This window comes from Morone saxatilis, unplaced genomic scaffold (assembly GCF_004916995.1).
Source record: "Morone saxatilis isolate NCDOM2014 unplaced genomic scaffold, NCSU_SB_2.0 Contig9, whole genome shotgun sequence".
Classification (NCBI taxonomy): domain Eukaryota; kingdom Metazoa; phylum Chordata; class Actinopteri; family Moronidae; genus Morone; species Morone saxatilis.
The window spans coordinates 10137156-10162659 of NW_023340268.1; the positions used below are offsets into that span (position 1 = coordinate 10137156).

General features: G+C 41.6%; 1 protein-coding gene across 1 annotated transcript in view; it reads left to right on the forward strand.

Moving 5' to 3' along the window:
• tshz1 (teashirt zinc finger homeobox 1) overlaps positions 1-21663 on the forward strand; it is a 25550-nt gene extending 3887 nt beyond the window's left edge. Inside the window, exon 2 of the mRNA XM_035681931.1 lies at positions 17068-21663. Coding sequence (XP_035537824.1) covers positions 17068-20411 — 3344 coding nt within the window. The 3' untranslated portion in view covers positions 20412-21663. The remainder of the gene's footprint in view (positions 1-17067) is intronic.
• Positions 21664-25504: the final 3841 nt, after the last annotated feature.

A 25504-nucleotide genomic window follows, 5' to 3' on the forward strand; every position in this document is an offset into this window, starting at 1 on the left:
GTGTGTGTGTCCGTGTGTGTGTCCTTGTGTGATTGATGCACCGTACGCCAGACAGACGCCAGACTTAGTCAGTGTTGGCTGTTTTGATCAAATTTGTCCAAAGCCAGAAAGATTCAGATATTTTGTTTCTGCATTTTTGCTCCAATGATCTCAGAAATTACTCTGCATCCTTTTATTTCTTTTTTTTTTAGTGCTCCACTTGATGTATTAGAAATTACCAGTGAGGCGGCGCTTGTTGCAGTAATCATGGTGATCATGCTAGAGATAAGGCTTTGGAGATACATGGCCACCATAGCAGGCAGAGTGAAGTTTAAATCACTCCCAGTTCCCCCTTTTTATTGAATCTCTGACTCTGTCATATCACTGATACTTGAGTCAAGAGCTCAGTCAGTTAAGGTGAAGCTGAAAAACGCCTTTGATCCACAAAGCAAACACTAAAAAAAAAACAGTATTGAGGTGAGTGAGTTGCCAGTGGAGGTCCTGTACGACCCAAGCCCTGAAGTTGTGTTGCTTCTGTTAACCGGCCTTGAACATCTGGGTTGAAGCATGGTGGGTAAAGAAAAGGTGTGGGTGAGGGGAAGAAGATAACAGAGGGAGAGAAAGAGAGGCTGTGAAGAAAAGGTATTAAAAGTGACAGATGAACAGGACTTGGGTAGACGTTCTCCTGCAGCAGCTGTGACTGCTGCCATTGCCCTGACAGGTGTCAATTAAGAATTACTGCCGAGGCCCTGTAGTCATTTTTTCCTGCCCAGCTGTCTGTCTGTGTGCCTTTTTGAGAAATAACACTTTACCCTTGTCACTGCTTTAGCGCTTAGCTGCGGTCGCCCCAGAAAATGAGTGCATGGCGGGCACGCTAATCGATAGCCAGTGTATTAGCAATTATTTTGCCCATTGATTTACGGTGGGGCAGCGACTCCCACTGTGTTGTTATTAACCGCTGATTATATGTGCCTCTTGTACTGCAGACATGAACACCAACGCATACACTTGCTTTGCTGTTGCCAGGTAGATATATTTTATCCATAGAGCTGCTGTATACGTGTAGGTCCACAGAGAAGGACATATTAACTTATTGAGTGTCAAAGTTTGGCCCTTAAACTTGTCACAGGGGTTCACCAGATAATGGTAGAGCAGTTTAATATAAGCATAATTTATCTTTTTAGGACAATTAACAATTAACAATTGTTTTAGGACAATTAACTTAAATTATATATTATAAGTCAGGTTACAGAAACCACTTTCACCAATAAATTGTCATGTTACCGGTAGAGTAATTTTGTTCTCAGTCGTTTCTTAAAATTAAATTAAACACAGAGTTTGGGTGAGTATGAGGAGAGAAAAAAGTTTGGTGCATCCCTTGTTTTTATCAACGTCAACCTTCAATTATTTAACTTAAACTGAACAAACTGAAAAGTTCGTATTGATTTCAAAAAGGGAACGCTGACATGCTAACAATATCTACGATTTGCAGGAAGGCTTCAAACAATTGTAGAAAATGTCTAGTGAAGAGAAATAAGAGTCACTTCGAGGCACAAACTACTGCAGTACTTTTTGGCTGAATATTGTGTCTCAGCAGAAATTCCATTAAAGTTGAGAACAGGAAAATTAAAACTTTGTAATGGAGAGTTACATCAATTCTTCACGCCAAACTATAAAGGAACCCTGGAAATGCTGGAGGCTTACAAATAGAATAAGTCTATTTTGTTTATGTTGTTTTGTGGTTGCCAAGGTCAAGGCTGGATATGGGCTCAAATATGAATACACATGATAACTGCACACTGTTGGTGTTTTGAATATAATCCCCCTGTAAACATTAATTAAACATGTGCAAACTAAGCGGCAGTTTTGGTAAAATTTCTTTTTTTTTTTTTTTCCTTAACAGCTCTAAAGAGAGCCTCGGTTGTATTATATGTAGAGCAAGAACCAGCACTGTATATCACGAGAAGAAAGACACTTGTTTTTATTACATGGAGACTGATAAAAGCTGGCCTCAGCATATACAAACAGCAGTTGGTGCAAGTGGACAAAAGTCAGGGGGCGGAAATTTCTATCCCCAAAGGAGTGTTTATTTAACTGATAAGGTGGGTTGAGAAGCAATGAATATCATTTTTTTGGACACTAGTTTACTGCAGATAAGCCATCTGGGAACGGATACAGTTAACAGATGACACTTTGTCCTTGAGAGCGGACGCTGGGGAAGGTCATGCTGCAGCCTGGTGTAGTGCCACTGCCATCGCTCTTTCCTCCCCTCACCTCTTCATCTTTATCTCAGTCTTCTCTCTCTCTCTCTCTCTCTTCTCTCTCTCTCTCTCTCTCTCTTCTCCTCCCTCCCTTCCCTCCTTCCTGGTTTTTTGGGATTACCCCCCTCTCTCTCTCTCCCTCTCCCTCTCCCTCCCTATAAACCTTTTCTCATCTTCCTATCTGTCATCAATCTCTATCTTACTGACTCAATTCTCCTCTACCCTGCTCATATTTTCTTTCATCTTCCCCCCTGTCTCTCGCCCTCATCTATCGCTCTCTCACCGGATGCTCAAGAGTCAGTGAACTGGTTACAAGAACATGAACTCGATGTCTGAAAAGGAGAGCGTAATACCCTTTCAGGCCCACTGGCCTTGTTCTCATATTTCAAGAACCCTCTTTTTTTTTTTTTTTTCTTCCCAATAAGTCTGATTGCAGCGACATCCTGCAGTCACACTTCTGAGTTGTTAAAATGTAAAAGGTCACACACACAGTCTTGTATCATCGTCTTTGAAGTCTGAACACATGACTGTCACATATTCTCCAAGAGCCATTTCCATTCCCATTAAGCACACAGTTATCCATAAAGCATGTTACTCAGGAAAAGAATCAAAGCCTATTTTGTTGTTCAGTTTTGTTCATTCAAAAGCAACCCATTGACCACAATTTGCTCGAGGTTACCCCAAAGTACTCGCTTAACAGTCGTCGGCTTGATGGGCAGTTGAAAGGGGATATAATGTCTCGGGATCCCAGTCAGTTCAACAACACCACATGCTTCCCCCCCCCCCCCCCCTNNAAAAAAAAAAAAAGATTCCTCCCAAATCTTTCCTGAGCCGCCGTGTTGTCTCAGACAGTGACAATCACAGGGGGTATAAGCTCAACTATGTCCCTCTAAGTCGTCTGTCTCCAGGAGAGCAGCAGGAGGCCTCTTGTAGACCCAAATGTTTCTTGTGTCTCTCTCGTCACTCAGTCCCTCACACAGCAGACCAGCTCTCTGTCCGTCTGTCTGACATGCTGTCCACCTGAGCATCTGTTTCTGATCACCTGTCTCTGTTTGTGTCCAAGTCTGTCTGTTAACCCAACTGTCAGCCTGTTTACTTTTGCGTCTCTGGTCCATCTGCTCTGCAGTGGCACACAATGACAAGGACTGCCACTACATCAGACTAACTACCCTGAAAACATTTTGACATTGAATAATGTTTGTATAATAGTCTGTGTCAACATTGAACTTAATACAATAATCAATGACTGATCCGTCTGGTGTAAACACTTGTATAATGTATGTAAGTACATTTGCTTTAGTACTGTAATTAAGTATAATTTTTAGGTACTTCCCTTTAATATTTTCACTTTACTTCACTGTAGGTTAGAAAAAGGTAATGTATTTTTCATTCCACTATATTTATCTGAAAGCTGGAGTTACAAGTTACTTCAGCCAGGCTCAGACTACAGGAGGTTGAAACTCCTAACCGGTTTTTAAATCGAGTTGCATCACACACATAAGGAGGAACTTCACAGATGTTAAAATAAGGGTGCGTTACACACAACAGCATGCCAGAGAGAGCAATGCACCACCATGTGATCACAATGGGAAGTGGATGTACACAAAGTGGAGCAACTTGCTGCAGTAATGTAACGTAGTAAAGTAAGTAAAACAAAACCAGCTGCCTAAACAAGTCTGGATGAGACACAATGTCCACATACGCTGTCTATTCTTCAGTCAGTTATCTCTCAACAGTAGTAAAGCTAACATTAGTTTAAGTTTAAATTTGTATTGCTGCTTGGCAGTAACTCTTATTCACTTCCGTATCGATATAATCATCCAGACTTTAACTCCTAAATATCTAAAATGTTTGAAAATGATGGCCCCAGTAAGTCTGGAAGCAGGTCAGGAGTTTTAATAGAGGATTTCAGGTAAACCCCAGATAATCAGGGCCAAACATCGGTACTGACCAAGGTCCCGGACCAGATTTGCCCTCCGATTGTCAGGAGGTGTGAATCAAAACTCCTGTAGTCTGACTCCGGCTTTAACTGAAGTCTTCGCTGTGAGGCTGGCAGGCAGCCGAGTCCAGGAAGTATTCATAACACAACCCCTTATAACTGCAGAATTGTTGTTTTTACACTTAAGTTTTTGTACAGATTAAACAAACGAGATATAACGTGTTAATATTGAGCTTTAGAGGTGAGGGTGGGTGGATTTTAGCTCTTTCCAGTCTTTATGCTGTGCTAAGCTAACCAGCTGCTGGCTGTATTTACCGTACAGGCATGAGAGCAGCACTCTATCCATTCACAACAGTAAACATTTTGAGCTTGTTTGTGTTGTTGATCATTGTGGCTTCCTCCTGCCAAAATAACGTCCATAAAAGGCTTCTGAACCATATGTGACTGGTTCATTTATGTCCATTTAGTAGTATTTGCTTCTAACCCCTACCTTACCTTATAATTTGCTGTTTGCGACCTTTGTGAAGGTCTGTGTAATATAGCTGTCATCTTGCTGAATACTTACAGTATATTTGGAATCTGTCTGGCCTTACATTTAAAGTCCAAGAGTGGCCACATTCCCAGTGTGTGTGAGTCATTTCTAGGTGAGTGTGACATACTTTTTCTTACTTAACTAATCGGTTTTTCCTCTCCATCTTCTCTCTGTGTCACTTTTCCTTTTCCTGCCTTGCCTCATAGTTGGAGCCTCATTCTGAAACTTCACTGGTTTAACAATAACTGACGCCAGACCTAGCTGCTATACAAATTAAACTGGAAATCCGAAGTCATGACTCAATATTTACATCTAACTGGACAGAAACCATCAGTTAAAAATATACTATATAATGCAGTAGGGTTGCAGATTTCATTGAACATCACAATTTAATTTAGTTTTGATTCAGGGTGCTACAGTTAAATTTAAGGGCTATCAATTAATGTTCCAAATAATCAATACATGTACTGAATTAATCGTTGGTCTTTAAAATGTTGGAAAATAGCGAAAAATGACTGTCAAAGCTTACTAAATCCCAATTGGATGTCATCATATATTCAGTTTTCTCTGACAAAATAATCAGTAAAGCAGCAAATCCTCACAACTGAGAAGCAGTTTCTTGAAAAAAAGAACTTTTACATTGAGAAGCTTGATACATCATATTGTATTTTTGATGACGATTATAACATTGAAACAACTTCAGATCTCTGAGTGAATCCATACAACCTCCTCTCCAACATGGAGATCTGGAAGAGGACAGGCCACAGAAATAAATCAGCAAAAAAAACACAATATATAGAGATTTGAGGACAAAAATACTGACATATGAAGCTTTTGTTAGTAAGAAGAATGCAAATGTCAAGATTGGTTGATTAAACTTGGTCCAACAAAATCAAGGAGCAGAATAGTTTGCACTAATTAACAAGTTTTTTAAGTTCAGTCAATTACCTGGTTACGCACTCTCCTCCTATGACTTCATCTTTAGCCGACGACAGAGAGGCGAAAATACTCCGACCGTTGCGCATCGATGCTAAATTGTATTGAAGAACCGCTATTTTTTCCCATCCCTGTTTTATAGCAATCTGCATTAAATAGAAAAAGAAACGTGTTGGTGCAATTTGTTTTCCCCAAGTGACAAAGAGAATTACAAGTTATTACAAGATACAACATTATTGCAGACATTTAAATCCTTAAACTGGAAGCAACAAAAATGGCTATCTATCACTCTATTTCCAATAAAGACAAGATATGACGTTGGGCCATGTGGTTTAATTAAAAGTTTAGAACATCCAAGAGCTGGAAAACTTGTGCTAAGCTGCTGTAAGTGCTCTCCTTGGGACAGAAAATGAACCACATGACTGGACAGGCCTGTCTGAATCGAAGTTATTCCCATATTCATAGGAAGCCTTAAAACTATTTTAAAACTGCAGTTGGACATTTTTAGCCCGCAGTGCCAGACAGTGGAGCTACTGTGGAAGCAGTGCTGATGGCACAATCCTGAGTGGGTGAAAATGTTGCACCCCCTCCTCTCGATATTTGGGATCTATTATGTATGGAGGAGCTGAGTGTCTACATGACCAGGGCCAGAGAGCTAGACAGGACTGAGTGAGGCACTATTGTGTGTATGTGTGTGAGGAGGGGCATAAAGGGGTGAAAAAAAAAGAGGAGAAAAAGAGAGTGACAGCAGACAAAAAAGAACCGTGGAGGAAAGAGGAGGAGGAGGAGGAGGGTGGGGAGAGGGTTGGGGGAGTGGAAAAAGAGGAGGCAAAGCAACAGAGGAGTGAAAGAGAAATGACTTGAGGGGTTGAGGGATGGAGAGAGAGAGAGAGGTGAATAAAGCGAGAGAGAGAGAGAGAGAAAAGTATCAAGGCAGTGGAGAAGGGGAAAAAAAGAGAGAGAGGGAGAGTGAAAGCAGTTGGATAGTGGAGGAGAGAGAGGGGAGGATGTCACCCATGGCTGCCACTCATCACTCACAGCTTAATGACGCTGTTTTTTTCCCTTCTCCCGCTTCTTTTCCATGGGAGAGGAGGGGGGAGGGAGTTCGGCCGGCGCCCAATCAAACGGGGTCATAGAGAGTTCACAACGTCCAGGTGGGACTGTCCTCCACCAGGGAAAGTGTGTGTGTGTGTGTGTGTGTGTCTGTAAGGATCGTCTGCACCAGGAGATAGTTTGGTGAGGACATTTTGAGACATTTTTTTACGACCAAGTCTTGCGAGGAATGGGATGAAAGTTAGTGTTGGGATTAAAGTCAATCAAATTGTGGTAAAGGTTAAACTCACATGCGAAAAAACAAAGCAGACGGGAGGAGTAAGAATTCTTTCTGATTAGATTTTGGATGTCTGACAATTCAGTAAACATGGTTAAGGTTTTGTTTTGCCTTCCTGTCGGCCCTTTTTTTTTATTTTGGTCAAGGTGCAAATGCCTTGACCAAAGTTTGTGTTCATGTGTTTATATATGTGTATGTTTCAAGCATGTGTGTTTATGTGTGTGCGCGCACAATGTTTGTTTTCAAGAAAACCACTCCGGCTGTCTGTTGCTTCCTTCTGGGATTGGCCTGATTCCTATTCCAGCATTGGAGTTTTGATTCAGTTTGTGATTTTGTGTGTGTGTGTGTGTGTGTGTGTGTGTGTGTGCACTCAGCTCCACTTGTCCTCTCACTCATTCCCGTTTCTGGGAAGCATCAGCCGTTTAAAACTCAAACGGCAGGATTTTTTTCCCTTCGCTCTCCTCCTCGCACCAAATTTGGGGAACAGCTGGGGCGGCCATGACGATGATTTGTCTCCCTCTGCCCGTCCGCCTGACAGGTTGAGAACATGCACACACACACGTACACACACTCGCTCACAGAGACGTAGACACTCACTAAAAGGCACGTACACACACAATTAAACATGCACTCAGTATCACAGACAGACAGGCACAAACACACATACACACACCGCTTATAAGAGGCCATGTTCTCAGGGCGCTGCCAAAACACTCTGATTTCCTTTAGCCTGGGCGGCCATACATCAGCTCGGGGCCTCCCAGCCCGGATGGCAGGGGCTGACAGAATGACATGTGTCATTTATCAAACGAGGGGCGCCAGGCCTCAGGAAAAGAACAGACCGCCGCGTGACAAAGCCCCCCGAGAGCTCTCCTCCACTCTCAACGAGGGGAGTGTGTCATGAGATAGACACTGACAAATCTGCGGAGATAGAGCACACATGGATACACGCTGACACCAACACACAAGCAGAGGAAACACACACTGAGAGACATTTCCAGCACAGATACAAACCCAGTGATCACACATTGTATCCAAGCCACACTGTGGCTGTAAAAGCCTTGTGTTTAAAGAAAGAATAGTCTTTATAAAGTGTTCAGCTAAAGCAAAAAGATATATTTTCAGGATTTTTAACATACTGGCACTGGACCTACAAACACACATACCCACACATACACCCACATATATGTTTCCCTTGCAGGCAGAGAAGCCACAGCCAAAGCTTCTCTTGTTGCCAGCAGCAGGCCTGTCTGTGTGCCCGTCCTTCTTAATGAACGGTCACTGGCTGCCGAAAGGAACTCTCTTACTTGGCAACGCCGCTCCATCTCCTTCCTTTCATATCCATGCCACTGCATACTCTCAATATCCCTCTTTTCTCCTTCATTATGTCGCCCTCCTCTTCATTCCTTCCCTCTTCCCTCTTCTCTCTCCCTCTCTCTTTCCTCTCTCCGTCGTGATCCCCCTTCCACCCCCGTTTACTCTTTCCATAGCCTGTTAATTTGTCTTCATAAGCCTAATTTATTTTCTCTGCCAGATGCAAGCTGACAGCCATCAGTCTCTCTCCCACACACACTGACGCACACACACCTGACCTCCTGACATGCAGACAAATACACTAACATACACAAATGCACATAGCTCTTGTCTCTCTTTTTATTCATTTTACTGTGTCTTTATTACACACACAGCCTGTATTACCTCACACTGCTCTGAGGTCAGCTCTGCAGTCACATACCCTCTGTTTTACCCCTGTCCTCCACCCCCTCCAACCCCCAAAACCCTCCCATTAACATTACTGAAGATGGATGTGTCTTCATAGCGGAGATTGATTGCGGATATAGAGTTATGGTGCCATTTATGTGTGTGCGTGTGTGTGTGTGTGTGTGTGTGTTACTGTTAGATGGAGGGCACTTTGGGAGGCGTCGTTGGGAGCTGAAATGTGAGGGAGGCAGGCTTTTCTCTCGTTTCTAGAACCTTCCAGCCGTTAGTTGTCTGTCCGCAGTCTGATATTGTGCTCTGTTGAAGGATTGCTTCCTCTCTTCCTGCCTCTCTCTCTGACTGTGAAGCTGTTCATGGCCATTGTACACAACACACACACACACCCACACATACACACAGGCGTGCATAGCCGCACGCAGACGCAATTAGGCCGAGATGGCTACTGATACTAGTCCACTTTGAGAACCCAGTACATAATTTACTGACTTTCTCCAGGGACCCTTTTTCAGCCCCTAATCCCTCCTCCCTCCTATCATTTCTTCTTTTGTCACTTTATTGCCATGGTCATCAGGAAAGGGGAAAAAAAATCTCCACACAAGCGCACACACACACACACACACACACTCCAAACTGCTGTGTGGTTCAAGCTTATGCTTTTGTTATATTTTTTTGTTACGCCCCTCTGCTATTCATCACGCTTTAAATCCTAAACTAGTGTTGAAATGAAACAGCAGAACTTTGTTTAATGGAGCGCCAGACTTCAGCACTAACTCGTCACTTGAGCAGGCAGAATGAAAAAGAAAATGTGGCGATGCATAAAGGATAACCGTTTTGATAGTGCACAATTGCTGGAATTTCCCTGGTGACACATGCAGTTAAAAGCACTAAAATGTTTGGGGACATTTGTTTGCCCTGAGCAGCCTCCTGCCCGGAGGGTTTGAGGTTCTAATTAATTTCCCTGAAGTAACTTTATGGTTTTTAAAGGTCTGATTTCTTTGTCTGTCTTTGTTTATGTTGGGAAAGGGATGTGAGTCAGGTCTCTGAGGTCCTGTTCTCACAAATCCTCTGCATTCTTGTGTTCAGGCTTGTGTTGCATATCTTGTGTTTGGTTTGTTTTTGAATGTCTTGCCGAGAAGTAGATAGGCTGGAGAGGAGCTGATGAAATGTTTTGATCCAGGAAGAAAAAATGACGTATGTGGGTGTGTGTGCCATCCCACTGTCTTAAATCAGACTGCACAATAGTTTTAAGATCACAACAGCTTTTAAAACAGCAAATGAAATCGGTTCATTCCAGTGGCTTTCTGTAGATCAGCTTGCGGGGGCGAAGTGAAGACGCACAATTCTTTTGTGTTCAACTTGGACATGTGAATTTGCACCGTTGACAAATAAGAAGCCGTCTTGACCTCTGAAAGAGTCCAAAATAGAGGACGCTAACGTAGCTTATGAGCTGTGTTGCACTATCCACTTGTCTTTAAACTCCTCTGTCAGAGTAAAAACTACTCTTAGTCTACTAGTTTTTAAGTTAAGTTATGCGACAAGAGTCTATCGTACAAATACGTGTTTTTAATAAGTTGTGTGAACTTATTTTAGGGGCCAAGCAAAGGAACTTGCTGGCTCATAGTTGGTATGATAGCTCAGAGAGCTTTTCCCCCTCTTTAACGAATGTTGTTATATTGAATAAAATTATGTAAAATCCAGAGGGAGTAATTGGCACATAGTAGAGAAAGTAGAAAGAAGCCGTGAGAGCTATTGTGACTGACTAGCGCTAGCAGTTAGCGGTTGCTAACTAACTAATCCCGCAAGTCTATATTCACCAAGCTCCGAGAACCAAATACTTGCATGAGTCTCACTGTGCCATTTTCCAGTGTAAGTGTGTCTTTAGGGAGCTTCCTTCCCACAGAGAGTAAAGGATCAGATGTGTGTGTGCCTACATCTGTGTATGTATTTTCTCTCTCTCCCTCTGTCTCTCCCTTTCCTTCTCTATGTTTTGTTCCTCAGCAGTGTACAAAGTGGATGGCCTCTGTGAATTGAGGGGAGGTCTGACAGCGTGGAGAAGGTTGATTGATGGCTTATTGTGCAACCGGACTCGGCTAGACCGAACTGGTTAGGTTATGACCCTGTTTTAGCCCTGTGCCCTCTCATTTTCTTCCTTTTTTTATTCTCGGCATCTTTTTTTTTTTCTCTCTCTCTCGCTGTATCTATACCTTTGTCACTGTGCCGCACACGCAGACACACACAGTGCATAAATATACATGTATGTTCAGACTGTAAACAGACTTCCTCTTTGTGTTTCTTCTCCTCCACCCCCCTCCTCCTTCGTCTTCTTTGCTGCACTAAACTCATCATTGTTGCCATCATTCATTCTTCGCTGTTTCCTTTCTTCCTTCCTCGGCCCACTTTGTTTTCTTTGTCACTGCTCCTTCAGGACAGGTTTTGTCCCATGAGTCAGTTCATCAGGTTTCATTTTACAGCCCCTATTCATACGGTCTGAAACACTCGTCACTCTCAAGAAACGCTTCAAAAAACGACCCTAATAGACAAATCCAACGCCACTTTTCATTTAGCTGAATTTAGGGGTCACCAACCAGTTTTTGCGTGCTAGAGAATCTACTTAAAGTTAGCCTAAACACCAGGCACACTAGTTTAAACTGTGGTTCAGCCTGTTTTTGCCTACAATGATTTTCTGCTTCTATTCTCCACACAACCATAGTGATTTATGGTAATTATCCATCTTTGGGGTCATCCATCAACTGGTTGTTGCTAGGCGATGGGAGCAGCTGTTGTTTAGTCGGAGGAAGCTCCACTGTCAGGGGCAATGCAGGTGAATTCAAAAGACGGCATCTATGAAGAAAGGATGAAACCATATTATTTTGTTAGCATGTTAGCTTTGAGATTCCTTCTTTCACAATTTAACTCCTTTCTGTCAACTAACAGACACTCTTGATTGAACCAAAATCGAACAACTTAGATAACTTGCATTTTAAATAATTAAATAATAAAAGATGTGTGCAGTCCAACCACAAAACAGAAGATTAAGACAATACAGATATTCAAATCTGAGGGTTAACTTTAAACTTTAAACTTTAAATTACAAACACAGGATGGTAAAGAAAGTGACAATGTTTGCTCTAAAAGAATCTGTTTAACAAAGGACATCTGTCTGATGCAGCCTACATTGAATCAGTGCTTGGCATTGGTTGAGTAAATCTCACTCACATCATCTTTAATTAGAATTAGTAATGCTTTATCTGTACTTTGCCGGAAAACAAACCAGATGGTTTGAAATGTCTGTGCAGCACCAGAGCAATGTTCGATTGTTGGGTGTGGGGTGTTTGGCAGGAAAAGTCTAGCAGAATAGGGCTGGAATCTGCGGTGCCGATGATCTAATGGCTGTTGTTTCATCTCAGAACAAGCAGGCACTGACAGTTCAGGGAAACGGTGATTTATAGACCACAGTCACTGTCATGGCGTGTCAAAACTGGCTCATGGGAGACCTGAACAAACAGTAGTGGAAAAACGAAAGAGAGGAAGATTAAAAAATAGAAGAGGAGAAACCTGCAAAGCAATTCAAGAAAGACCTGGAAATTATTTTCCTTCAGAAAAAAATAGCTGCAGTTCTCCACCTTTTGTTTCTTCCTTTCATCTCTGATCTGTTCAATGATCATTTACTCTCTTGGATTCACACATACTATACTCGTAGTGGCCTAATGAAGCTGAGCCAGAGGTAAAATGCACTGTCTGTGTGACCCATTTAAAAAGGCTATTAGCATAATATGAGTTCAAGTAATTGCAAATTACTTGGAACATTTGTGAAAGCCCTCAGGACTGTCAAAAAGTTTAGTACAAGGTAATTTAACTTAATTTATCTTTTTTAGAAAGCATCCAAAAGCAGTGACACAAGCCCTTTGCAGTAACAGAAAAGATTTGTTGTCTAGCTCACGTAGCTACCAGCATGAAGAGCAGACTGCACAGGCTGTTTTGTTTTCCCCAACCGGAAGACTCATGGAAGCTGAGAAGGTGGATTTGTGCGACACAGGAGCTATTAGAAGCCCTGGAGCTATTGTGCCATATGGTGGACTATTCCATGTGGGTTAGGAAAGGGTGGGGCTGGGGGGCGAAGGGCTGTTAGGTAGGCTTTTACATGTCTGGTCAAGCAAGCTGCGGGTTAAATTATGGCTAATGCATGGTATCCTTGGCAACACTTATCTTTGTAGCTTTGTGCTGTGTTGGGAGGCAATATAAAACATGCACTTGAATTTAACCCAGCAAAGTTGCCAGCCACTAGAAAGACAAAAAGGGAAACCTGACTTGATGGATCTGAAGAGTTTACTATTTAGCTCCATTTTTTAATCATTTGAATGACAATGTAGGTCTCAGATGATTTCTCTGATGGCAGCTCTTTATACAGAATCGTATGAAAAGCTGTTTGTTTGGTAGTTGTGTTGAGGCTGAGATTGCCTTAGTGTGCGTTGTCCACAGAATAGTCCAAAGAGAGTGTCAGGTCCTATGAAACCACAGCCACGACTATCCCAGAGAGAAAAAAAAGAGCAAGAATGAAGCGGACGGGGGAGAGCAGGCAGAGACAGAGATTGCCTGACATACTAAGCATTACCATAATTGGCTTTTCTACATGATAGGACAGAGGAAATAATAATGTCATTTTATTTACAGCCTTCTCTCTGCTGAAACACACACACACTCATGCACGCCGTACAGGTCAATGACACACACTGATCAGGCCTGTCCAAAGCCATCAGAGGTGAGTGGCAGGGAATAGAGGGGCCGGTGACAAAGCGAAACGGGAGAGAGAAATAAGACTGCCACGCCAGAGCTCCCATTTTGAAGGGCCGCTAAACGGTGTGAGGGAGCCTCACCGGCCGCCCCGCTCCAAAGGCAGCGCTCGGCCACGCAGGGTAAATCAGCAGGGTGAAAGCTGCCGGAATTGGACATTAGCACTGCAAATGAGAGCCAGGATTGCCCTCTTCTCCGAGACAACATGAATAAATGAAGAAGGTTTAGAGGGGGAAAGTGTTATGTGTGTGTATACTGTATGAAACAGAGAGGAAGGAGAAAAAAAAGAGTTGTGTTGATTGTGCCAGTGCCATGTCATACACAAGTTATCTCACCCTGTCTTACGTTATCTTGTAGAACTGGTCAGGAGTCTTGATCTCTTGTCACTGTATTAAAAACATATTGTAATATGTAGTGCTATTGGGCAGTCAAAGTTGTATTTATTATACCCTTTCATTGAAAATGTACTTAGAATTCTCTGTTTTAATATTTTTCCACTATTTTGCCCTCTGGGGCACAGTTGTAATGCTGTCAGTAAGTGTCCATGATTTTTTAAATACTACTACTACCTGAACTTCACTACTGATAGCAAAATAATTTGTTAATTTTGTAATTTAACAGAAGAAGGCAAAGTGTACTTGATAACAATATTTATTACCGACTGAAGTATTGAGTATTGAGAATTTCATACCCAGGCCCAGTGCAGGCATGTGCGTTACTTGTTTGTTGGTAGCAAGCATTTTCTCAACTGTCTCAGCCCAGTCACATTTGTTCTTTCAAGGTGTTGTGTGTGTGTGTGTGTGTGTGTGTGTGTGTGTGTGGACCTCACACAGCTTCCTGCCTTGGGGGAGGGATGTAGTTTGGGGGAGAGGTGTGTGTGTGTGTATGTGTGTGTGACTTGGGGGATGTCCTACTGTGGTGTCACCTGTCTGCAGCAGGAAATCCTGGACTCAGGGCACAACAATAGTGACAGGCCTCCTCTCCAGACACAGATGGCTTCGCTTTCCCCCCGCCAGCCACACTGCATCCCTGCATGCACCTGACACACTGTGACACTTGACACACACTCAAGTGATCAGCCACACCTATCTTACATACACCTACAAACTCACACACACGGCAAAAATTTCATCGCCTCCTCTTCCTCCTGATATCTTGGACTTAGTTTGTTGGATGCTGTTAAACTTGTTTCCCTGTCATGTTTTTTTCTGTGAAATACACACACAAACAAACACACACACACACACACACCTCTTGTTCACTGGACTAAACGCATCTTTTCTCCTCTCTTTTCAAAACTTCCCCTCTTTTCCCTATCCTCCCTGACAGCACAAAGTGGGCTTACGTTTTTGACTGACAACCACAACAGACACCTCTCCTCCTCTCCTCCCCTCCACCCCCGTTTTAATCCCCTCCCTATCCCTCTCTCCCTCCCTCTCCTCTTCCTCTTTTGTTCTGAGTGACGCTCGAAAGCCGCCGTGTCAGCATCTTTTCCATCTCTGATTGCCTTATTAGCCGGCGGTGGCACCCGCAGCTTTTCTGACACAGATGGTGAAGGAGGAGGCTCGAGCAGGGATGGAGGGGGGGGAGGCGAGAAAAATGGCTGACTTGTGTTTGTTGTTGTTACTTTCCCCTCCCACCTCTTCTCAGGCTTGTTTGCGTGGACACTGACACCTCAGGCTGACACTGACACACTCCTGACACTGATGCCTGTCAAGGCAACATACGGAGGATGGCAGGGGAAACTAGAATTTAGTGTTAGTGAGCTTTCGCTGTGTGAATGTGTGTGTGTTTGTACTGCTGTCAGGTTTCTCTCACTTTGTCAGCTAAGCTGCTTTGTCTTTAACTACTCTCACCACATTGACTCTGAATAGGTTCAGTTTTGCATTTATTTCAATACAGTGGGCTGCGTCTTCGTAGGGAGGACGAGACAGATTGAAAGAAACCATTGCAGCTGCATTGGCAAAAGGTTAAAATCTACTAATTTAGTGACTAACTCAAGTGAATGATTTCGGAGTAGCCTGTGTATAATTAAGAGCTTACGGTTAAGAGCAAAACTAGCACAGGAATACTTTAATTAGAAGGAGGAAGGTTGTGCGTCGAGCATGTACGTTCTCTCGCACACGCACTTTCACACACATACAAGGCAGAGAGTTGCAGCTGTTGCACCTCCAGCTTTTCCCAGGCAGCAGTAACTGGCACCTCACAAACATCAGGTATTATGTCCATTCCGATTATGGGATAGAGAGCTACATGCTGTTTGAAGCTGACAGCACATCTGCCTCCTCACTGGAGACTGATTCTGGCACCTCAGACAAGCATCTTACGAGGAATGGATTGGGGGAGCAGCCTTAGCATATTTAACCCTCTATTTTTCTTTCTCCCTGCCTCTCTGTAATATTTCTGTAATATTTCTCTCCTAATCTGCTTCCAGAATCATATGTAAACCTTTTCATCTTTCTGCTATTGTAGAAAATGATTCCATTTTAATTTAAATGTTTTATCTCTGTCATCTGGAGATTAAAAGAAATTATGAGGAAGATGTTATAATTTTTGAAACAAATGCTTTGTGAAAATCATAGAGAGTGGGCAGCCATTATCCATTGATACTATAAATCTTTTTCTGTTCTTTTAAAATGGCACACTTGAAGCTGTGAGTACTCAGGGAGCATAGGCAGTAACAACACAGCTTGTCATGTCCACTGGCCGTTTCCTAGCATCACGCTGTGAGGACTTCCACAGCCAATGCCAAGTTGACTCCAGCCAACCATGGCTTGGCAGGGCTGATGCAGCTGGCATCTTCCTCCACTATCTCTTACTTGTGAATCCATAGTATGTGTGGCATGTTGGATGAAAAAAAAACATCAAAGTCAGGAACAGATCTATGATTGCTATACAGCAGCAAAATAGACAATGAAATACTCATACATAGACTATATGGCTGTAGACTTCTCTGGCATTTCAATTTGCTTATAAGAAAAAACTCATAGTTCATCATCATAGTTGATGAATACAATGAAATGTTTGCACATATGCAGTAAATTCATCTTATTAATTCACTGTTACCACTCAGTATATGTTGTGAAGGCAACATCAAAGTGAGTCTTTAACATAGCATTAGGCATATTTTCCCTTTTTCCTGTTATTTCTTTTGAATTGTGAAGGGACAAAAATGTCTTAATTTCTATTGTGAAGTCACATATCTCACCATGTGATTAATAAGTATTGTCTACTCTAAGGATTTGCTCTCGGTGTAATTTGAAATTTTGCTTGTTTTTTAGTTTTTTTTAAACTAAGCAGAAACATTTCTGTAGCTCATCTCTGCTCTCTACCCTTGCTGAGCTGTAGTGTTCAATAGCTTCATTAGGCAGTGCAGTGAAGAGGACTATCTGTCATTGTCAAGATATGGATGTTTGCCACTTTATTATCACAAACCTGTGTCCTCTGCTGGGGCTATTGACAAAAATCTCTTTTGGATTATTGCACATACCACCTTCACATAGATAGATGCATAAATGGTATATATATATATTTAACATTAGTATCTAATGTCACTTTTTCCTTCTTTTTTGTTTTCCAGCTTATGGACCTGAGGACGAATTTAAAGGGGATAAGATTGATGAAGAAGAACATCTGCAAGATGACGGCCTTTCCCTGGATGGTCAAGATGCAGACTATCTTTTCAATGATGACGAGGACGCAAGAGATCGTTATAGCTGCCAAAACTCTCCACTCAGCAACGGCACTAACCCAGACGCTGGGTACGCCTCTCCACTCAGCACCACCAGTGATCAACTGGTGGACCCTAAGACCACATCCTCCTTCAATGATCAGGACAAGGTAAAGGAGAAGATAGTGGAGAGCACAGAGTCCATCAATGGCCTCTCACTACAGGACAGTCTGGCACAAATGAAAGCCGTCTATGCAAACCTGATTTCTGATGCCTCCTGGTCCAGCATTGCTCTGGACATGCTTAAAAGTAAACAAGGGAACAATTACACAGCTAGCAATGGCAATGGGAGCAATCACAAAGGGAGCAATGGGTTCCTTAGCAGTCACAGTCCAGGCAACATCCATTTGAAGAGCAGATGTAGCACTAGCAACGCCTCAGCTACTACTAATATTACCACCAGCAGTACTACCACCAGAACGGTGTCAAGCAACAGCAACAGTGGCACCAGTGTAAGCTCTGGTAGCACAGGAGGATTAGCCTATGACTGGCACCAGGCAGCGTTGGCCAAAACTCTACAGCATACCCCATACCAACTCCTTCCTGAGCCAAGCCTTTTTAGCACCGTGCAGCTTTACAGGCAAAACAATAAGCTCTATGGCCCTGTGTTCACGGGTGCCAGCAAGTTCAGGTGCAAGGACTGTAGTGCAGCCTATGACACTTTGGTTGGCCTGACGGTTCATATGAATGAGACGGGCCACTACCGTGATGACAATAAGGATACAGAGGATGATCGAAGCAAGAAGTGGTCCAAGCCACGTAAGCGTTCTCTGATGGAGATGGAGGGTAAAGAAGATGCCCAGAAAGTTCTTAAATGCATGTACTGTGGTCATTCTTTCGAATCCTTGCAAGACCTCAGTGTTCATATGATCAAAACAAAACACTATCAGAAAGTGCCTCTAAAAGAACCAATGCCAGCCCTCACCTCAAAGCTGGTGCCCCCAACCAAAAAAAGAGCATTTCAAGACTTGATGTCCCCGAGCTCGCCAGAGTCTGTCTCATCTGGCATACTCCTGGGAGAGTCTCCCAAAGACCAAAAAGTGGCCAATCCTTACGTCACTCCAAACAATCGATATGGTTACCAAAATGGTGCCAGTTATACTTGGCAGTTTGAGGCACGCAAGGCACAAATTCTGAAATGCATGGAATGTGGCAGTTCACATGACACCTTGCAACAACTGACAGCCCATATGATGGTCACAGGGCACTTTCTCAAAGTAACCAATTCAGCCTCTAAAAAAGGTAAGCAATTAGTTTTTGATCCTGTAGTTGAGGAGAAAATTCAGTCAATTCCTCTGCCACCAACTACCACACGACTCCCAGCACACAATGGGAAGTCACAGCCCGAGTCACCGATGCAGCCCCATAGCCCTGAGGAGGAAAACGAAGATAAGAAAGATGAAGAGGCAGTGGAAGAGAAAATGGAAGCTAGGGAACCAGAGAGAAAAAAAATTAAAGAGGAGAAAGAAGACCCTACTGAAAAATCTGATAAACATGGAAAGGCCAGATCTTACCAATATCTGAGAGAAGAAGACTTGGAAGAGGCCCCTAAAGGTGGCTTGGACATCCTAAAGTCTTTAGAGAATACAGTTTCAAGTGCAATCAGTAAGGCCCAAACAGGTGCACCAACCTGGGGTGGATACCCCAGCATTCATGCTGCCTATCAACTCCATGGATCCTTGAAGTCTAGCTTGACTTCATGTGCACAGGTTCAACCTTTGTTCAGCAGCAACAGTTTGAAGGTACTGTCCTCTGATTTAGGCACTCTGATCCATTCACCAAATAGCCCCTCTCCGCCTCCAAGTCACAAGAGCAATGTGCTGGCCATGGAGGAGCTAGTTGAGAAAGTGACAGGGAAAACTTCAGTAAAGCATGAAAAAGAGGAAAAACCTGTAGAGAGTAAGTGCAGGTCTGCAAAGTCTCCATTGCCAAAGGACAAACAGGCTTCATCCAATCCAGAAAATCTCTTAAAGGCAGTGAAGAATACTGCAGTAGAGAACCAGACTGAGATGAGAGGAAAAGAAGGAGAGCAAATAGAGAGTAAAGTAGAAACACGGATAAAGAGTGAAGTTGATTCACCAAAAAGGCCTGTAAGCAATGGCTGCAATAACCTGAGCATCATCACTGATCACTCGCCTGAACAACCACTTGTCAACCCTCTCAGTGCTTTGCAGTCTATCATGAACAACCACTTGGGAAAAGCTGCAAAAGTTGCCACCCCTTTCATAGACCCCTTTGCAATGCTTTATAAGATGAACAGCAACTCCGCTCAGATGAAGTCAGCAGAGCCTGTGAGTCAGAACCATGATGATGATGATCAGCCCATGGACTTGACAAAATCCAAAAACACTAATGGAAGTACACCTAAGGGTATTTCTACACCAAACAACAATGACAGTGTAAATAACAGCAAACCAGTTTTCAAAAATTTCTCACAGTCTTCATCTCCACCTCTGCGGGAGAATGCTTTGATGGATATTTCAGACATGGTAAAAAACCTGACAGGCCGTTTGACACCAAAGTCTACGACCCCTTCTTCCATCTCTGAAAAATCAGACATTGATGGCTGTACTTTCGAGGACAGCTTGGAGGAGCTATCTCCCATCCAAAGACGGAAAGGCAGACAGTCAAACTGGAATCCACAGCACCTCCTGATACTCCAGGCCCAGTTTGTCTCTAGTCTTCAGGAGACTCCTGATGGAAAGTTTGTCATTAGTGATTTGGGACCTCAGGAAAGGGTCCACATCTGTAAATTCACTGGTCTATCCATGACTACTATCTCACATTGGCTGGCCAATGTAAAATACCAGTTAAAGCGGACAGGGGGCACAAAGTTCCTAAAAAATATTGACTCTGGCCAACCTCTGTTTTTGTGCAGTGACTGTGCTTCCCAGTTCAGGACTCCCTCCTCCTACATTAACCATTTGGAGTCCCACCTAGGGTTTACGCTCAAGGACCTCTCAAAGCTTTCCATAGATTTAATAGAGCAGCAAGCTGTCAGAATAGAGGAAAAGACTTTCCGTTCTTCTGGACTTACAGATGATGACACTGGCTCAATATTTCAGTGCAAACTGTGCAATCGGACATTTGTGAGCAAACATGCAATCAAATTGCACCTTTGCAAAACACATGGAAAGTCACCAGAGGACCATCTTATCTTTGTGAAAGAGTTGGAAAAGTTTGACAAACAATGAAGATAAAGCTGATAGCAAGATTACTGTTGCACTATAACTCTAAGCTCCAATCTGTCAAAACAGATAGTGCCACAACTGTATTAAGCATTGTTACAACACATATTGTAATGAAAACATGGTAGCTTTAATACCACATACTGTAATTATTCAGTTACCCATAAATATCAGGGCCTTGCAGAGGCTCCAAGCTGTTGGAAAAGTTGAAATTTTGGTGACAGAAATGTACCAAATTGGTGCAGCAGCCATGGCACTATGTAGTCACTGACCGATTGTTGCTTTCCTAATGCACTGCATCTTATCTGAGCCTTTGGGAAAAGTCCATCTGTTGTTTTAAAACTGGACCATGCTCTTAATTTTGATCACTGTTTTTGAATGATTTTTTTTTTTAGATAAATATATTTCAACACAACTTGCATATTATTTATGAGACAGTTTGTGCATGTTTTTATGTAAATCAGTGAGCATATTGTGTCTAATGATATTTCAACCATGATGAGAAAACTGATATCCCTGTTTAACAAATTGCGGATATAGATGTTTATATGAAGGTGTATGGTTATTAAAGTAGCCATGTGAAAGATGATGATAAGATGATTTCAGCACTTTAAGGAAGTGTAAATTGATGAAGAAATGTATGAGTAAAAATGACAACACATTACCCTTTTGAGTTTTTATTCCCTTGATCAGTGTGACAATTTGGGGGACTGACTATAATATTGTTTTGTATTTGCCATTAAGTTACATAAATTCTTACAAAATGTTTAGAATATTTGTTTCCCTAGTAAAATATAATTTCCTGGTTGTTTCAACATGTACAGTATTTGCGTTAGTAGGCTACCAATTTTATTATTGTGAAGCTGCAGTTGTAAAATTAATGAAGTTTAAAACTTATTGTATGAATAATCAGCAAGTATGTATACATGTATGTCAGCATATCTTGCTCTTTACAGTTCAACATTATTTGTACTGTGTGCATTTTTATAATGTTATTTTCTAGACAAATATGGGGGAAATGTATAAAACTACAGAATATTGTCGGACCACAATGTCCTTTTTCAGTGAAAACTAGGTCCTTCAATGTGGTTTACATAAAATGACAGAACTTTACTGGCATCTGCTCCGATGCATGGTACTGTAAATAACTTTGAAAAAAAAATTAACTCTCACCCAATGATAGATTTCCAGGTTTTATCATCAACCTAATTATTCAAAATGGCATTCTTTTATCCTCAGTTGTAAAATAAACTCCATGTCCTGGATTAAACTGGTGTTCTGAGTGATTTTGGTGTGAGTGTGAAGTCCAGTCAGATAGAAAAAAGACAATATCAAACTGAAGACTTACTGATATTGTTTCAATCATTTTTGTTCAGTTTAATGAATGTTTTTGTAAATTTAGAAGACTTTTTAACAGAAAGTGTTTCTCTAACTTATGACATTCTCTAAAGTAAATTATGTGAAGCTTAAGTACTCAAAAACAAGATAATTAAGTTTTAAGTTGTGATTTTTTTGCTCCACAAGGTAGTTAACAAATTGCATCCTGACCCAGGTATGCTTTGGCTCAGGGATAGTTTTTCATTGCAGTTTCATTTGGATTACTTTATAGAGGTTAGCACTACACAAAATAAGGGAAATACCTTCCAGTCCACTATAATATGGATGTGTGGATTGCTTGAGCTTCTTAGGTGTTTGACACTGTTGACAGAGAGAGAAGTGAATCCCGCTACATGTATTCCACTTACGTGATCACCATGCCACAAAGAGGGTTGAGTTTGGACAACTGAGAGCATTTTTGAGGGGGAACACTAGATTCGAATACAGCATTTACTCCCTCCCTCCCGTTTTTCAGACAGGAGTCATTACGATGCACCTACAGACACATCTTCTTGGCCGGCTTAAGACAGCGAAAGCCACATTAAATCCCCCAATTTTTTGTCCGCAAAGGGGGCTTGCTGAAGTTCACTCTGGAGCATTTCCAGACCCCACTGAGGGAGCAGTAGCTTTTCCACTGTGAGGCACAACTCTTTGTAATCAGTTTAAAACAGTTCTTATGGATGTTTCTTAGTGTCCACTGCACAAGGTTTCAAAGATCCTCCCTTTTCAGTCACCCTGCAGGGTCATGATCTCTAACTCTGACATGGCTACAATCTAAGTCTCCTCAGGTGCCAGACAGACCTTGGGTGAGGATGATAGCTGCTCAATCCAGACTGACTCATTCATTGCTCTGTAAGGGATAACAGGAGGCTAAATAGGGGAAGAAAACAATCACACAAATCAATTTATTTCTGTTGCACCTTACAAAAACTCACCATGAGGTTGCCAGGCCCACCAAGAACTAATCCAGCACACCCCACAAAACTGCAACTTGTTGTCTTTACATCTAAGGTTTTGGACAGATAAACCATAAGATATTACATATTATCTAGTGAACCTTTGAGGTGGTAGGTGTATTGTGTTACCTTTGGAAGGAGCCAGGCTAGCTATTTCCACCTGTTTCCAGTCTTTATGCTAAGCTAACCGGTAGCTGGCTGTAGCTTCATACCTACTATACAGATAACACTGGTATTGATCTTCTCATCTAACTCTTTTCCCAAAATGTTAAACTATTCTTTTAGAACGACTTCTTTGGTATCAGGTTTCCATCTTGATGTGGATTCTGTCCGGTTACAGTAATGTGCCAGCAGTTGCTACTGGAAGAAAGCCAACTTTGCATCGTTTATGTAGCAGACATCGCTTGCTGCATTAATGAATAAGCAAAAGGTTTCCATTTTCGCTTCTATATTTGCATATTTATTTTACTACATGGCACATTGTTAGTATGACATGTTTTCATATAGTGTTAAAATAATGTGAGCTTTTCAATTCAGACCCCATGATGAGCCTCAAATCAGTGAATGTGTATGGGCAATTTCAAATAGAGACATAATCCCTTTGACGGGAAAAAAAGTGAATAAAACATTGTCATAAAAAAACAGGATTTGACTTTATGGTTTAACATAGAGCTAAGCTTTATAGTTCAGCTAGTAAGACACCTGATAAAAGAGGCCATGGCATGTCTCCACTGAAGGTATTTAAGTCGACATGCTCCCACCCCACGCAGCTCTTGAACACTAGCCTGAGGCATTTTTCCCAAGAAACAATAGAGTTCCAGTGCCTTGCAGCGTGCTCTGTGTGTTGGGGAAACATAAGAAGCAGCAGTGAGAAATGCAGAGAGAGTCACATACAATAGAAGTCACATACAGTATGATGACAACATGTAGGAGCATAATGTATAGAAAGTTAAATAAGGTGTGCAACAAGGAAGACAGATTTAATAGAAAGATATAAGAACATGAAACAATTTGAAAGGACCTTTTTCTCTATAAAGACATTCAAGTTTAGGAAAAAAAGAAAGATAAAAGAAAAGGGCACAATCTTTTTTTTAAATTTGAATTTTTTTCTACTTTCTATGCATGAGAATTTTGCATTTATCTAACATCTGTACTAAAATGTAAGTACTGGAATTTGACAGTTAACCGATCAATTTGGCAGATATAAAGTTTTAATATTTGACATATTTGTATAATTTTTATTTGATCAAGAAGTTTACTTCATCAGTTAAAAATACACATACAAAATAGATTGTTTCAGCATGTAACCTTTTAAATCTGTTTCTGTCCAAAGAAATACGACTCAATACATACATACATACATACATACATACATTTGCAAAGTAGTCGAGCCTGTACGTTGACCACTCACTAAAATGCTCTTTAATTTTAGTAATCGATTATAAGGTTAAAAATAGAAAATACATGTATTTTGTGTTGCTTGAAGTCTGTTTTGGCTGTTTGGTCAGACTATGTAAGAAATCTCAAAACCTTTTGCTACAGGTTGTCTCTGATGGGCAACTATCATAGCTTTTACACACAATGTACAGAGTAATTAAGATCAATGATAGATTGATCAGTATTGAAAAGAATAGTTAGTTCCACCTTTGGGCCTTGATTGACATCTCTCTATTGTCTTTATAATCAGACAAAGTTTGAATCCATGTACATACAACAGCATTACATACAGGATCTGATGGTAATACTGTGAGGTGTCTCATTTAGGATCAGTCAGTCAATGCATTTTTTATGATGTTGTAAACATGCATGTACATGTGACTGTTTCATATATGGTCTCTGAAACAAGCCATCTTTGTCTTGTCACAACTGATACAAAAGCTCCACGTATGACTTTGTCAGGCAGTCAATGTTTTGTTTGTTCTCTCGCGACTCTTGTTTGCTTTAAAGCAAACACAAAATAAATTGGCTCCATGTCATCACCATTACCAGGTGAGCAGAGGCTCATGAGACAGCAGCACAAATCTGATGTTAAACAAAAGGGTGTTTATGACAAGAGGCATCGTGATGCGGCCTGTTATCCATTTATAATAATCAAAATGGAAAGCTTCGAGTCGCAGTAAGCTGTTCTGCTTCTGAGCAGTAACATCTGTACATCCATGAAGTATTACGCGTCGGCCAGATGCACATGATGGTGCAGGCGGTGTTTGAATCCTTGTGACATGCATATCAGGTGTACTCATGCCGACAGCAAGGATTCGGTGAATTAACCTTGTGCTCTCTTGTCCCCCTTCACCGCTTTCTGGGCAGCCTTCTGTTGATCGCAGCTCTGTAGGACAAGACCTTGCTTTTTAATACACGTCTGCTCTCTAGAAAGAGGAATATCTAGAAAAATCTACAGTAAAGTGACTGAACTGGAGAACATGCAGCTGAACAAAATGCTATAATGTAAGTCAGAAAGGACAACAGTTACTGGAACCACAACAGAAATGCTATGTACATTTTCTGTACTGTTAGAAATATTAACTTTCAATCAAAATATATTTATATAATATTTCTTCCTCTCAAGCTGCTGCCTCAACAACCATTTATATTCCCATTATTTAATATTAATAATCCCATTGTAAAAATTTTTACAGAATATGAAAAAGTGAGGAAGTGCATTACAGTTTCCCAGAACCCTAAAAGTTCTTCACATTTGACCTAGAACCAGCTATTCAGCTATAAAAATACTTTACACATCTCTTTATAAATAAGCATTTATCTTCA